Genomic DNA, 14,557 nt, shown 5'->3' on the forward strand with positions numbered 1-14,557 from the left:
TGGAACCTGTTAGTGAAGGTCCAAATAAAAAAAAAATTGCAAATTGGATCGACCAAATCAAAAGTTTTGTGGTGATAAAAGATCTTGCCAAAAAAATAACCAAAGCTCTCTACTTTAGTTGTTGTAGTCGAAGAAGGAAGACAAAGCAAAAATCATTGTCCTAGTTTCTTAGGGGGTAATAGGGAGAAAACTGTCACATAAAAATTGAGCTAATAAAAAAATTATGGAAGTTAAATATCTAAATAAATGGTTAACTGGGTACACCAGTTACAATTTCCCTTGATTTAATACTGTCAAATCGATATGTTAGTGGACTTAATGACATGTTTCATTGTTTGCGATTTTATTGGAAAACTAGGGATGGACCCGCACGTACGTGCGGGGATGATTGCAAAATCTAAGTTTATCATAAAATTTGCAATATTCGGGTCGACATGATAAGAAACCCGGATCGAGTGTGAATCGAATTAATGATAAGTTAGAAATCAATTAAATTTGCGAACTATTATATCACATAAAAACAATAGAAAACATTAAAACTTTTGAATAAAATAACATAAATATAGATGTCAAGAGAGTCAAATCCGTTCACTATGCATGTCGTGCAATAAATTAAATATGTTGGCCCACCCATATGAATAAATAATATGTCTTCTTGCATGTTACCCATAATTCTCTTCTGTATAATATTAGACTTAGTTAAGATAATAATTTTTATTTTCTAAATTACCCGTTATCTTACCATATCTGTTATTTTTTCCCGATATTTGAAATATTTAAGTAATTTGAAACTTATTTTTTGCTATTTAAATTTCATATTCCTGTATCATACCCGTCATTTGATATTTGAAAGTTAAAAATTGAATTGAAGTTTTGTATATCGTCTTATTTTTGATGAGAATTCATTTTGATATATACTTTTTTTATTACTTGTTCCTTTTTTGTACCCGTTCTTTCCCTCTAAGATAAGATCATATTTTTTTATTATTATACATGACATCATTTACATGTTTTCTGTTTTAAAAATAACATTATATAGCCTAAAATTAACTAATTAAATTACCCGTCCGTTCTCTTTTTATATCCGATATTTCTTGTCCCGATATTTGAAAGATTTAAGTAATTTGAAACTTACTTTTGCTATTTAAATTTCATATTCTTGTATCATACCCGTCATTTGATATTTGAATGTTAAAATTGAATTTAAATTTCCAAATTATGTATATCGTCTTGTTTTTGATGAGAAATAGTTTAGGTACTTTTTTTTTTGAATAATCCGTTCCCTTTTTATACCCGTTATTTCCTTCTAAGACATGATTGTAATTTTTTTTTAAATGAAATCAGTTACATGTTTAAAAAAAAAAAATAACATTATAAAGATTGTACATAATTAACTAATTAAATTATTCGTTCTCTTTCTGTATCCATTTTTATTTGTCCCAATATTTGAAATATTTAAGTAATTTAAAATTTACTTTTGCTATTTAAATTTCATATTCATGTATCATACCTGTCATTTGATATTTGAAATTTAAAATTGAATATATGTTTACAAATTTTTATATCATCTTGTTTTTGATGAGAAATAGTTTAGGTTTTCTTTTTTGAATTACCCGTTTCCTTTTTGTACCCGTTTTTCCCTCTAAAATAAAATCATATATATATATGGCATCATTTACATGTTTTTTTAAAATAACATTATATAGCGTGTAATTAACAACATTAAAAACCAATACCGTTAATTATTAGGCTGTTGAAACATATAGCCAGTAATTAGAGTGTATTGTTATTTTTTGTGTTACCACAAATTTAAACAAATGTAACCAAAGAGTCACATTTATAAACTAAGAACTTATCTCGAACTAAATCATAAAAAAAAATGAATCAATTGAATAAAATATATATTAAATATTTTAATAAGTAGCTATGGTAAATATAGATTAAGTTATGGAAATTCAAATAAATATTTGCTTCCATTTTTAATCATAATTATTTGATCTTATTTATTTATTTGTAGCATACATTAACTTTTTAATTTTTTTGGATTGTCAATGTTATATTATATGGAAAATATAATAATCATGTGATATGATTTCCTGAAGTTTTCTAAAATTATTAAATGCTAATTGCATGTTAGTTAATATCCAGCAAGATTGGGGGGTTAATATATTATTAAATTGATGTTAATAATTAGGAATGATTATTTGACTATTTTATTTTTGGTCACATTCTATTTTTGGTTTTGTTATTTTATTTCAAGGAAATATATAAATATCTCATTTCTAATCAATATATCTCAAAAAGTGTTTTTGTTTTGCTATAGTTGCGAGATTGTTTTTCAGTATGAAGATTTTTAATGTGAAAGGAGATTGTATGTGATATAAAATATTTATTCTATTGATATTTGAAAACAAATTTTTATTATTGATTTTTTTTTGTTTAAACATTTTAAATTATTTATTAAGATTTTATCATTGTTTATCATATTATCAATTTTGTTGATTATTTCTCTCCATATTTTATGCTATTGTACAATATATAACATATTTATTTTTGTGTTTTAAATATATGATGATTTTTGTAAGGTAAAATACATTTATTACCATATCATAAGAGATATACCAAATAGATAAAATACCATTAAATTAGATTTTATTAAATATTAAATTATTGTATAAAAATATCTCAAAAATTAAATATGTTACATATGTAAATTTTCGAATTTGATTGTCCACTTTTTTGGCAACAAAATTAATATGATTTCCATAAATATAGGTTGTTTCTGTTTTTTATTATTTATTTATTTTTTAAAAAGATTTTGCTGTCATTAATTTTGTTTGGCAACATGTTTAAGTTTGATGACATTTTTTTAAAAAAATTGGGGGCTGTTTGGCTTCTTGTTGTGCTTCCCAATTAATAGTATAGATTAAATTAACTAAAATTGACAACTTAATTCGCTACCAGCAAAGTTGAGGCTTTTTTCAACACTTTTACTAAGTTGACGTGTTTGATGAGAATAGGAAACAATAGATGGAGTTTGTTTGTTTTTTTACTGTCTGTGTATTCTTACTGTCTTTGATTATATTTGAAATAATATTTTTTTGATTAAATTAAAATAGTATTTTATAAAATTAATACTCCCAACTTTTTTTATGATAATTTGGATATTTTGGAAGTATGATAATTAAGATGTGTTGTGTAGTATGAGTTGGAAATTTAAAATTTAGTTCATTTTCATTTCTGATGATTAAGAAATTTAAAATCAAGAATTTGATAAAATTTAGAGAAATTTCCTTTGATGCCATCATTTTAGTTTTTTTTTTCCAAAAATATTACAATTTTCTTTTATTTCCAAAAATAGCACAAAAATTTTATTTTTCCAAAAATACCATAAACATAGAAAAGTTGATTTTTGAAAGTGTAAATTTTTTTTTATGTTTGGTTTGACTATTTATATTTAGGGTTTAGTTATAAGGGGTAGGGTTTAGTGTTTAAAATTTAAAAATTAGTTTTAAATATTTTTTTGTCAACATTGGGCCACAACTGGCTGACCCATTAACCTAATCCCTACAAATATGTAGAGAACGAGACTCGTTCCCTGGTGTGATGGTGCATGTTTATCAGTAAACTTATCATTTGCCACTAGACTAAAGTTACTTCACTAGTTTTGAATATTAAAAATATTAATTTTAGTTTTGTAATATTTTTGGAATAATATGTATATTAGTAATATTTTTGAAAAATAAAACTTGTAATGATATTTTTGGAAAATAACTACTTTCATGGTATTTTAGAGAATTCCTGTAGTAGTTATGATTAAATCGAAAAACAAAAAATATGTATCTTATTCTTAGGTAGGAAATTAGAAGAAAGTAACAAATCAGTGCAAAAGAACAAAAAAAGTCTGATGAAAACAAATAATAAAAATAATAAAATCAACTGTTAAAAAAATAAATAAATAAAAATTAGCAATTGACCCGACCCGACCCGACCCGTATTACAATATCTTGAAGCAAAGTCTTCGTCACGAACCTCTCGATTGATTCTTCCACTAAACTTGCGTCTTCAATGGCGACTCCATCTCCTCCGGTGAATCTCTGGGTAGTCTTATCGGAATCAAAACGAATCATAAACGCTCACTCACGCCACTTCTTAGCTCTCTCCGTTATCTTCCTCCTTCCCCTCTGCTTCTCCGTCACAGTATACCCTTCCGTCTTCCGCCTCATCACCGATCAATCCTCCGCTTCTCACAACAGCGTCTCTCTCCTCCGCGGACTCCACAACAACAACGATGACGGCGATGATATCGACACCAAAACGACGGTCTTGCTTCTGATTGCTTACATCGTTGTTGTAACCGTCTTCAATCTCTTAGCTATTGGATCAATCGCTTATAGTGTTTTCCAAGGATTCTATGGTAGACCTGTGAAATTGATCTCCGCCGTTAAATCAAGCTTCGCTTCGTTTTTACCTCTTCTCGCTACTTTGACTTCATCCAATTTCATCGTTTTTGGGGTTTTTCTGATTCTAGGGATTTTAGCTTTCTTGTTCACTAAGCTTATCCAGATCATCCCAGGTCTCGAATTCGATTACGCTTCTCCCTATTTCCAAGCTTTCACTATGGTAGTCACAGTTATCTCTATTGCAATTACGATTAAGCTCTATGTGGATTGGATTCTAGCTTGGGTTATTGTTGTTGTTGAAGCAGCTTGGGGTTTAGCTCCATTGAAGAGAAGTAAAAGCTTAGTTAAAGGAATGAAAGGTGTTTCTTTGTCTATAATCGTCTTCTTCGCTACAACCGAATTGGTTCTAGTATGGATCAGTACCGTAGCTGCCTCGGCTCAGCTCGACGATGACGGTGGGAAGTTGTGGACGAATGCTTTCTTTGTGTTGCAGATTGTGATCACGTCTGCGTTCTTAACGCTGTTGACGCTGTATAATCTTGCGGCGACTACTGTGATGTATATGTATTGTAAAGCTGTTCATGGCGAGCTTGCTTGGGAGATAGCTGAAGAGTTTGCAAGGGAGTATGTGAGCTTGCCTTTTGATGATGGTAAAGTTCCTCACTTGGTCTCTGTAGCTTACAACAACATCTGATGAATGATGATGATGATGATGATGATGATGATGATGATGAAGTAAAGGTTCTGTTTGTTTTGTTGATATGGGTTTCCAAAGGTAGTGTTTTGAAAATCTGGTCTTTTTGTATGATAGAGCATGTTGTAACTTTGTATATTCATCTTCTTTACTGTTCTTGAGACTTCAAAACTTTTGTAATGTCTCTGAATGATACTGGTTAATCTGAATCAAAATTTATTCTGAATTTGTCAGATTTCTAAATTTAGATCACCCAGAATCACTCTAGAAGCATTAATCTCAGTGAACTATTTCATTTGCTATTATAACCACCCAAAAAACTTAATCCACAAATCTAATAGTATATTATAACAAGAACAAAAAGGATCCCTGTAATTTTTGTTTTCCCCATGTACAAAAGAATTCACATAAGACCAGAATCTTGAACCTGGTTTTTACATTACCTCCTAAAGCTTCTAAAATTACACAAAAGATTCCAACATGAAATAAAATACCTTTTGAAACTGTAATATCAAAGTTTGTCCATAGATACCTGCGGTAATTTGAGTAAACAGTTAACACAACAGGTTCATTAACCAAAACGAAGCTCAAGCGCCTTCTTTTTATTCTTCTTTGTCAAGAGATTTGCTCTTCTTTAAGCCTTAAACGTGCAACAGGCTGTTGTTGATTAAAGTTTCCAGTTGAGGTGTTGTGTTGATTGTTTGGTCTTAACTGATGACTGCTAGTTCTAGCAGCTGGAACGTCGTGGTTATGTTTCCCTTCATAGGTTGTTACAACAGCTTTCGGGTCATTTGCTGCTCTCTCTACATGTTTCCTTACTCCACAAGCCGGTGTTGTACACTTATAGTAGCTCCTGTGAATTAGATCAAAGAGCATTAAGGAAGAAAGATCGATGTATATCTATCTTTAAACTCGATGAACGGGGTTTTATTTTCACCTTGGATAAGGATTTCCTTTGACTACTTTCTGTCCATACTTGCGCCACCTATATCCATCATCTAGGAGATCAACTTCACTCCTCGTTTGGACAATAATTCGAGGCTCTGTCACGGTTTTATGCGATGAAGCAACAACTGGTTCTGTAACCCGAACTTCTGTATTTCTGCAACATTTAAAGATTGTATTAATCTCATCAGAAAGTCCAAAACAAGGAATGATATTAGTGGAACAGTCAAATTACTTTATCAGTTTTTCAGTTTACCTTCGCTTGGCATCAGGCTCGTCCTCGTGTTTTTCTCCCACACTAGTCTCTGCATTACCAACCTCCTCGCTATCACTTGCTTCAGACATCTGCTCTGTTGTTGTAACTTGGCTTGTTTCCTGGTCCCTTTTAGTCTTGCTGAGATTGCTATTACTGGTTTGAAACTGAGTTGCAGTATCCGAATTTTTAGAACTCCCATTATTATTTCCACGCTTTTGAGGAAGTTCATGATTGTGCTGGCCCTTGTAGATGATTTCTGTTACTTGTCCATCGAGAGACCTCTCAACCTTCTTCTTCACAGGACAAGCTGTATGCGTACATTTGTAATAACTCCGAGGGAAATCGCTCCCTTTCACTTGCTTCTGACCGTATTTCCGCCAGTTATACCCATCATCAGCTGGTTTGTCAGCATTTTGAGGCTGTGACCGATGCTCAGAGACAGATATATCCGAAGTTTCTCTCTGACCCTGCGACGAATCTTGAACCGGCGCAGGAACCTGGGATCGATGTCCAGTAGAAAATGACTGATTCTCAGTCAATGAAGTCTGTGGTTGTTGTTGTTGTTCTTGTTGTATAGAGGAAGGATATTCAGATTCTGATTGCTGAAAATGAACATTATTTCCTTGAACTGCTTGAGCAGTGACTTGTGCTAAAGCTTGTTGGTGTGTCATACCAAATGCTCCCTACAAAATAAATTCACATTTGTAGTTAACACATAATATCCCAAAGATATACACAAGTCAAAACAAATCCAAGTATGAGACATAATTTAAAGATTCAAGATTTGGAAAAGAGAGTCAGAGAAACATTTACTAATGATGTTCTTTGCCTGAAAGATTCCTACTTTCTAAATCCATACATATATATATCTGAGAATCTTAGCTCTCAAAAGAACATTCATAATTTCTCAAAGTCAAATTTTCCCAATTTTGACCTATAATGAAGAACATTTGAATTTTCTTTCTTCTTCTTCCATTATCCATAAACCGAATGAGAACAAAAAAACCAGAAATAGCAACAAAAAAAAATCGAAAATCTCATAAAGTTCTTCACTTTCATTAACCCAAAACAGAACTTTCAGAAAAAAACGAAACTTTGATTTTTGGTGTTAATGAATCTCACACCTGAAGAGGTGAAAAAAGACCAAAGAAGCTCGGAGAATCCAAAAGAGTCGCCGGACTTAACCCCGGTGGAACAGTAAACATCCCCGGAGGTTGAGTAATCATCAACCCCGTTGGTCTGTTCTGTTTAAACCTCGGGTCAACAACATCACCACCGCTTCCACCGCCGTCACCGACAGAACTCACAGGTGTCTGATGATGAGCTGTCGCAACGACAGCAACAGCAGCAGCAGCAGGAGAAGCCATAGCTCCAGCTAAAAGGTGAGAGAAAGACTTGAACTCATCAGGATCAGAGAACAAGTTAGAGACGAGAGTCATAGGACCAGGACTAAACCCAACGCCACCGCTAAAAAACATTTCACCAAACGGACGAGGAGGGAGTGAAATCGTTGGCCGTGAAACTCCGGTGGATGGTTTTAGCTTCGTCGGTTGTTCTTTTTCTTGTTTATTCTCCGCCATCGATTCCGATTTTTGAGAACAAAGAGAGAACTGAACAAACCCAAACTCACACAGACAAAGAAAAATATCTTTTTGTAATAAAAAACTTTAAATTATACAAAAAAATCGTGTCGTGTTTTTCTCTCTTTCACTTTGTTTTTTATTTTATTTTATTTTTCTCTGGTGCAGTCTTTTAATGGGAAAGATTTTTTTTGTGATTTTCTTGTGTCTCGTCTTCTCCTCTCTGAAGCAGATCTCGAAAAATATTAATTAAATAATTTGTTTTTGTTTTTGTTTTTGCAGTATAAAGTCTGCGGTGCAGATATGAAAGAGTAAACTCTCTCTGTCTGTTTTATCCATAAATTATTTTATTTTTCTTGTTAATATTAATTTATTTATTTATATGGTAACGAGAAAAATTATACCTTTCATAATGACTGCTCTGTTTGCTTCTTTTTTTTGGGTAAAAAAATGTGAATTTATAACTTACTCGAATTAATTACTATCCAAAAAAACAGAAAAAACTATTATTTAAAATATGGATTCCAATTTTTCTATATTTATGGCGTCGTGATTCATAGAGGTCATTGGTTGATGAAATCGATTTGGTAAATAATTATTATTTTTGGGTAAAACGGTGAAAGCAAAAGGTTTGTTATAGAGAAGAAAGAAATTTAGAGATTGGAGTAAATTTGAAGGTGACAAAAAAAAAAAGACAACTTGACTTTTTGGAGGGACCAAACAACTTTTGAAAACGGGCCAAAGAGACAACACATCCTTAATATCCGTAGGGCCGAACCATGGAGCCCTTTTCATTCATTGCCACAACCAATCGAGTCGTCACTTATCACATCGAGAGAATTGCCGAACCAAAACATATAATCAATAAAATCATGCAAACGGAAACAAATAAGAATCGAATATAAAAGAAGAGAGATTAATAATGCATACCGCATACGTACGTAAGAAGCAAATCGTGTAATAGTGCCAAAAAAACCACATTCTTGGGTACAAAAGTCTCCAAAATATGATGTTGTGTGTGTGAGTTTTATATTGAGCCGACCATAAAGCAAATAGTGAAGTTTGAGTTTGGTAAGATCACTTTGTATGATTAAAAAGACTCCTAACTTTTCTTTAAAACGTCATTGGTTTAAATGTTATGATCCAAAGTTTTGTTTTTTCGGCTAATTAACAAAGTTCTTGAGTTAATGAGCTACAAATTGTGTTTAGGTTTGGGACCCCTCTACATAAACTACATACTTTAAAGATTTATAAAATAGTGACCTCCACGTTTATCACAATGTAATTAGGCCATGGTGGTGATATATATGATATCTTGAGACCCGTTGTTGGTAACAGGAACCAAGCAAGAACACAATACAGATCCATCTTCAGAATTGTCTAAATCAGCTGATCTATGTACGGTTGAGTGACTTGTGGAACCTTCTCATCAACTTAAGAAACAAAAACAAAGCTCTGATTATTGATGCGACATTCTTGTCACGATTCTATATGAATATCACATTCCCAAGATAACTTGATTAGTTACGAGATTTAAAATATTCAGTGGTACTATATTTTTGATACTCATTTGTGATATTCTTGGATAAGGTAGGAAAATGAGAGTTATATAAACACATTCCCTTTCAATATACCTCTTCCCAAAATGCAAATAAAACCCCAAATAGCCAAATAAATTCATGAATCAAATATGATAATAATTATTGAAGGAAGAATCATTAGAACTCTCCGACGACTTTGATAGCATCATGAGGCGTGTCGTAAACATTCTTGGATCGAGATTTCTTGACACCAGCAGTGAACCAGAGCTTGTCAGACTTCGAGCTCTCTACTGAGATTGTTGTGACTTTAACCCAAACCAACACTTTTGTCTTCATTCCTTCCACACCCATCAGTTTGCCTCTAAGCAAAGTCCCTTTTACGCGTGTTGCATACCTTATCGCTGATCCATCTTTGAATGTGACTTCACACGGTGAAGAAAAGAAGACAGTGAGTTTGTTCTTGGTCTCATCGAATTCGTAGCAGATTATGTTCTCTGGGAAGAGTCCTGGTGGTAAGTTGTATTCTTTGAGAAGATCTGGTAAGCTTTTCAGTGGTTTTCCTGTTTTAAAGAGACCACAGAAAACATCTTAGCATATTAGGAACTTTTGCATCTTTGATTTCTAAGCCATGAGTGAGATAAACACAAGATGGTGTATGTTACCTTTAAGCTTGTTGAAAACCCATTTTGCTTTCTCTTCAACAGTACTGGAGAAAGTCTGGAAATGAACAAGATCATTATATTACCATTTGAGGCAGTGCACATCAACAGGTTATCAACTCATAGCAAAGCAAAGCCTATGAACACAATCATACAAATCAAAAGACTCATAGCAAAGCAAAGCCTATGAACACAATCATACAAATCAAAAGACGAGTGTTTTGAAGAATGGTCTTAGAATAATATAATTAATATCTTTGCACAACTATGCTAACTCAAGAACACAAATTCCAGTAAAACAAGGTTCTTGTCTAATGTGTGTAGATCTCTTAGCTCAAAAAGCAAGCACATGAACACATTACTACCAAAACAAGAATCATCTTTTCTAGTAAACAATGACTTGAAAGTTAAAATGTAAACTCTAAATTGAGAAAAAGCTGAATTGAGTTAACTAGTACAAAGATTCTCCAATGTCAAAGTCTCAACTTGGTAAAAATCGGATCTTGTTTCTACATCAAATTGCTAAAACTGGAATCTTTACATCAACAACTTCAAAGTAAAAGACTCAAAATCAAAACTTGGTCTGAGAGATATGACTCTGTATCAACAATTCTAAAAATCTTAACTAATTTCCATCTTCACTTGGCAAAACCCATCTCAGATCTCCCTAGATCTATGATTTTTGATACAATTCCGAAACATCACTTAACAAAAGAAACGCCTTTTAATCACAACATTAGACCAAATGTAACCAAAACAATCAGTTTCAAACAAGAATCGCATGCAAGAAACGAAAAAAAAACGAAAGAACATCAGAAACATATCAAGCAGAAGATATCATCAATTCAAAGAGGAACTCACAGTGAGGTCATTGGTGATGTTGGAGAGCTCTTCTTTAGCTTTCTTAGAGATCCATGAACTTCCCACTTTAAAGCTCGTCACTTTCGTTAACGCCTTCTCCATTTCCTTCCTCTCTCACTCTCTCTCTCTCTCTCTCTGATTCTCTGATAGTAAAAAGACAAAGTGACAGAGCAGAGAAGAGTGATAGCTGCGGCGACTCTCTCATATTCTTTCTCCATTGGCTAAAAAAGGCAAAAAATAGTTCATAGAAAATTTTGAACCGAGGGTGTTTCAGTAATTTCATCATCTTTTAATTTCATTTTCCAACTTAATTTCCGCTTTGATGGCTAAAATTCCAAATTAAGCAAATGTTTAAAAGATGAAGAAGACTCTCTAACCGTCTAATTAATTTTGAAATTAACTAAGGAAAAAGTTTTCATGAAAAACAATGGAATTTATGATTTTTTTTTTTTGTTAAAGTTGTCTTTTTCTGATTAATAAAATTATGGTTCGAAGGAATTTTTTTAAAAAAGTGCAAAAAACTTAGCTTCAACGCGAATAAGATGATTGGATAATGAATAGAGAGATGCGTGAGTGTCCATTACAAAACTCATACAATAATGTTACGCAACACTAAATATATAACAATTATTCCAAAATCATTGAACCAATCTATATAGCTCACGCATATGGCACAAAATAATTTAGTAACATTATTTTGTTTAATTTTTGGTTCACTTTGTTCAAATAATATCGATTTAATATCAATTATATAAAAACATTATACACACATAAACACACAAAAATACATAAAACTCAAAAAATCAACGATGGAACATAAAACGTAAATCAACCGTTTATATCCATAAATAATTTAGCTTTCTTGTATGCTTCATTCATATGTTTCCTAAACCTATTCACATCTAATCTAACATCTTGTTCTTTTAAATAAACGTTCATTTTAGTCGCATTCCAATCTTTTCCTCTATAAGCAATAGGATCTTTCAAAACCAAATCATCTTTGTTAAACTTCTCTATCAAACTGCTCTCTCCCACGTTTACGACATACTCTATATACTCCAACTTCATTGCCTTAGCCGGTGATTCGAAACATGTTTTAGACACCCAACCTAGCCCAACTGGAACAACTTGAACCAATACTGAACCTGGTCGAAGAAACAACAAGTGGGTTAATGCTGCACCGTGAACCCCGACCATCGCGTGGCTCGACTTTATTAGTTTATACGCTTCTCTCAAGCTCGTCGTTGTCGATGGTTTGAATATTATTACCTCGAAACCAACATCTTCAAGCATCTCTTTGGTCTCTTTCTCGTTTAAGATCACTCTACCAATGCTGCCATATCTACTGACCAATATGAGACGAGGCTTGTGGGTTTTGATAGTAATAGGTAGGTTTGGGTTGAAGAAGGCTTTGTCTAGGAGATTATGGAAGTCCACTAACGATTTGGAGTTGGGTATTTGGGTCGGGTCTACTGTCATAGGCCCATGTGAAATTAGGCCCACGGTGGCTGAAGTGAAACAATGAGTAGTAGCAACGTTTTCATTGTCTAGTAATATGGTTTTGTGTTTGCTAAACGCACCTAGGATATCGATGTATTTAGGCATCCACCACTCCTTTGGATTCACTACCACGACGATGAAATCGCGGTCGGGGTATACCGAATTGGCCGTGATGAAAAGCGGAATGAAACCGTCGATGAAATCGTGATAAATACTTCCGGTATAACCTCCAGCGCTGAACACAATTGCGGGGTAATCATGTGTTACGTCACATGATTGGGTCAGGACCATTGGGCCTGAGGTTAGCGTAAGCTCTCTGATCCTAGGCATGATCCAACTCTCAGCTTTTCTTGGATATGGCTTTATCTTTTGGAGTACAAGCTGTGGTGGTGCTGATGTGGCGAATGTTGTTGGGTCTATGAGAGTTAAGGTTCCGGTTTTGGTGTCGAGACTACAGGAGCCGTTGATTGAGCAGAGGTCGTAACTAGTGTGGGATCGGTCACATGTAATTGTTGCTGATGAAGTCATCTCTTGTGGGGTTTTCTTGATTCTTCTTGATTCCCTTGTTTGTTGTAATGTACCTACTAGAGGAAACTTCTCTTATTTTTAGTTATAAGGATTAAAAGTGGACATTTGTATGTAACTCGGTTGTTTAAAATTGTACTAACATTTAATTATTATTTTTTGTCAACCGTGAAAACTATGACAAGTGTACGAAGAATAAAATATCACTATAAAACCGAAAATTAAAAATAAGAAAAATGGCATTGTGAATTTATACGTTTGAGAAAAGAAATCACGTTTTAGATTTTAGGTTTAGGTTTGGTCGGAAAACGCAACGTAAATATTAGAAAAAACTGAACAAAAAAGTAACCATACAAAATTTATTTTACTATAAAAACAAAAAAAAAATAGAGTCATCAAACACTTCACATGCATATATATATAAGTAAATTATTATTCATTCGTCCGAGGCTGGCAGGAAAATTTAATTCCCACATTATTTTACGTAAAATACTAATGTAGTTTGCAGATCTCTATGTGAACTACATTATTTTACTTTGTAGATCACAACGTTTTAACTATCACGTAACCCTTTATTTCATCAAAACAATGATCTTGTGGAAACAAAATTTTTTTTTTTTAATAAAACAAACATTTCTATTCGACAAGAATATCATATTACTTTTTAAACTTTTAGTTGCTTCTTTTGACCGGAACTTATCAAAAGTTAGAATTATATAATGCTGTTAATAAAGATACGCGTTTAATCGCATGGTATCCAAAAAAGAAGTTATAAAATTTGCTTGAATCGAAGAAGTAGTTTGATATATTATTTACATACCTTGAGAGAAACTTGAGGAACGAAACAGTTGACGATCAAAGACTGAAGACGTAGCAACATATACAACTATAACTATCACCAACGCGACGGCTGCCAACGAGTATCTCTTCGACGTCGTCTTCCTAGTTACCATGGTTTAGTGTCGACCTTAATTAGAGAGCTTTTAAGAATCCTTCAATGGAAGAGAAAATAAAGAAAGAAGAAGATAGAATGCAAAACAAGATCAGTGTATATATATATTTTTATATCAAGAAGACTTTTCTCTTACAAAATATTATTTTTAATTGTCTGCAAGACTTTTTTTTTTTGACTATTAATCAAGAAAGAAGAAACACTTTTATTAATGTGGAAATAATACTATATTAAAGTAAGAAAATGCTGATGCATGGGGAATACTATAATAGAACATTTCATTAATAATTATAGATCTCAATTGAATTGTGTGTGTTTACAGCTATTTGTTTAATCTTTCTTTTGTTTTGTTTGGTTATTTCATAAAAATTCTTTCTATTAAATAGTTGAAAAAGACAAAAATTTATGTAATTAAATAATTTTCTTAATCACATGATTATATTTCTCCAGCTCAACATGATTAAAATATCAAATTTGTGATTGTGTTGTTGTTTGTTTGTTTGTTATTATTAAACACTTTTCTCTAACAAATGTGATAACACGAAATTGTAATAATACGGGCCTTAAATTACCAGTGTCTTTATCGTAAGGGCCCGTCAAAGGCCCATTTATTCAGTAAAGACCAAATATACTGGCGGGAA

The 14,557-nt window shown here is 32.6% G+C and overlaps 4 protein-coding genes across 4 annotated transcripts; 1 reads left to right on the forward strand and 3 right to left on the reverse strand.

Annotated features, from left to right (window-relative positions):
• Positions 1 to 3,984: 3,984 nt before the first annotated feature.
• LOC17886498 lies at positions 3,985 to 5,323 on the forward strand. The gene has a single exon (XM_006291377.2). The coding sequence runs from the start codon at positions 4,069 to 4,071 to the stop codon at positions 5,095 to 5,097; it is 1,029 nt and encodes a 342-aa protein (XP_006291439.1). The 5' UTR covers positions 3,985 to 4,068; the 3' UTR covers positions 5,098 to 5,323.
• Positions 5,324 to 5,418: 95 nt separating this feature from the next.
• LOC17886223 (probable WRKY transcription factor 3) lies at positions 5,419 to 7,936 on the reverse strand. Its single transcript, XM_006290864.2, has 4 exons — positions 7,423 to 7,936; positions 6,299 to 6,981; positions 6,035 to 6,199; positions 5,419 to 5,950 (listed from the first exon to the last, which is right to left on the reverse strand). The coding sequence occupies exons 1-4, from the start codon at positions 7,876 to 7,878 to the stop codon at positions 5,713 to 5,715; spliced, it is 1,542 nt and encodes a 513-aa protein (XP_006290926.1). The 5' UTR covers positions 7,879 to 7,936; the 3' UTR covers positions 5,419 to 5,712.
• A 1,483-nt stretch (positions 7,937 to 9,419) lies between these two features.
• Positions 9,420 to 11,100, reverse strand: LOC17884934 (uncharacterized protein At5g01610). Its single transcript, XM_006291857.2, has 3 exons — positions 10,940 to 11,100; positions 10,082 to 10,136; positions 9,420 to 9,979 (listed from the first exon to the last, which is right to left on the reverse strand). Exons 1-3 carry the CDS (start codon positions 11,039 to 11,041, stop codon positions 9,597 to 9,599), a joined length of 540 nt encoding a protein of 179 aa, XP_006291919.1. The 5' UTR covers positions 11,042 to 11,100; the 3' UTR covers positions 9,420 to 9,596.
• Positions 11,101 to 11,767: 667 nt separating this feature from the next.
• LOC17886453 lies at positions 11,768 to 13,988 on the reverse strand. The gene is made up of 2 exons (XM_023783054.1): positions 13,785 to 13,988; positions 11,768 to 13,023 (listed from the first exon to the last, which is right to left on the reverse strand). The coding sequence occupies exons 1-2, from the start codon at positions 13,915 to 13,917 to the stop codon at positions 11,768 to 11,770; spliced, it is 1,389 nt and encodes a 462-aa protein (XP_023638822.1). The 5' UTR covers positions 13,918 to 13,988.
• Positions 13,989 to 14,557: the final 569 nt, after the last annotated feature.

The sequence above is a fragment of the Capsella rubella genome, unplaced genomic scaffold (assembly GCF_000375325.1).
Source record: "Capsella rubella cultivar Monte Gargano unplaced genomic scaffold, Caprub1_0 scaffold_5, whole genome shotgun sequence".
NCBI classification, from domain to species: domain Eukaryota; kingdom Viridiplantae; phylum Streptophyta; class Magnoliopsida; order Brassicales; family Brassicaceae; genus Capsella; species Capsella rubella.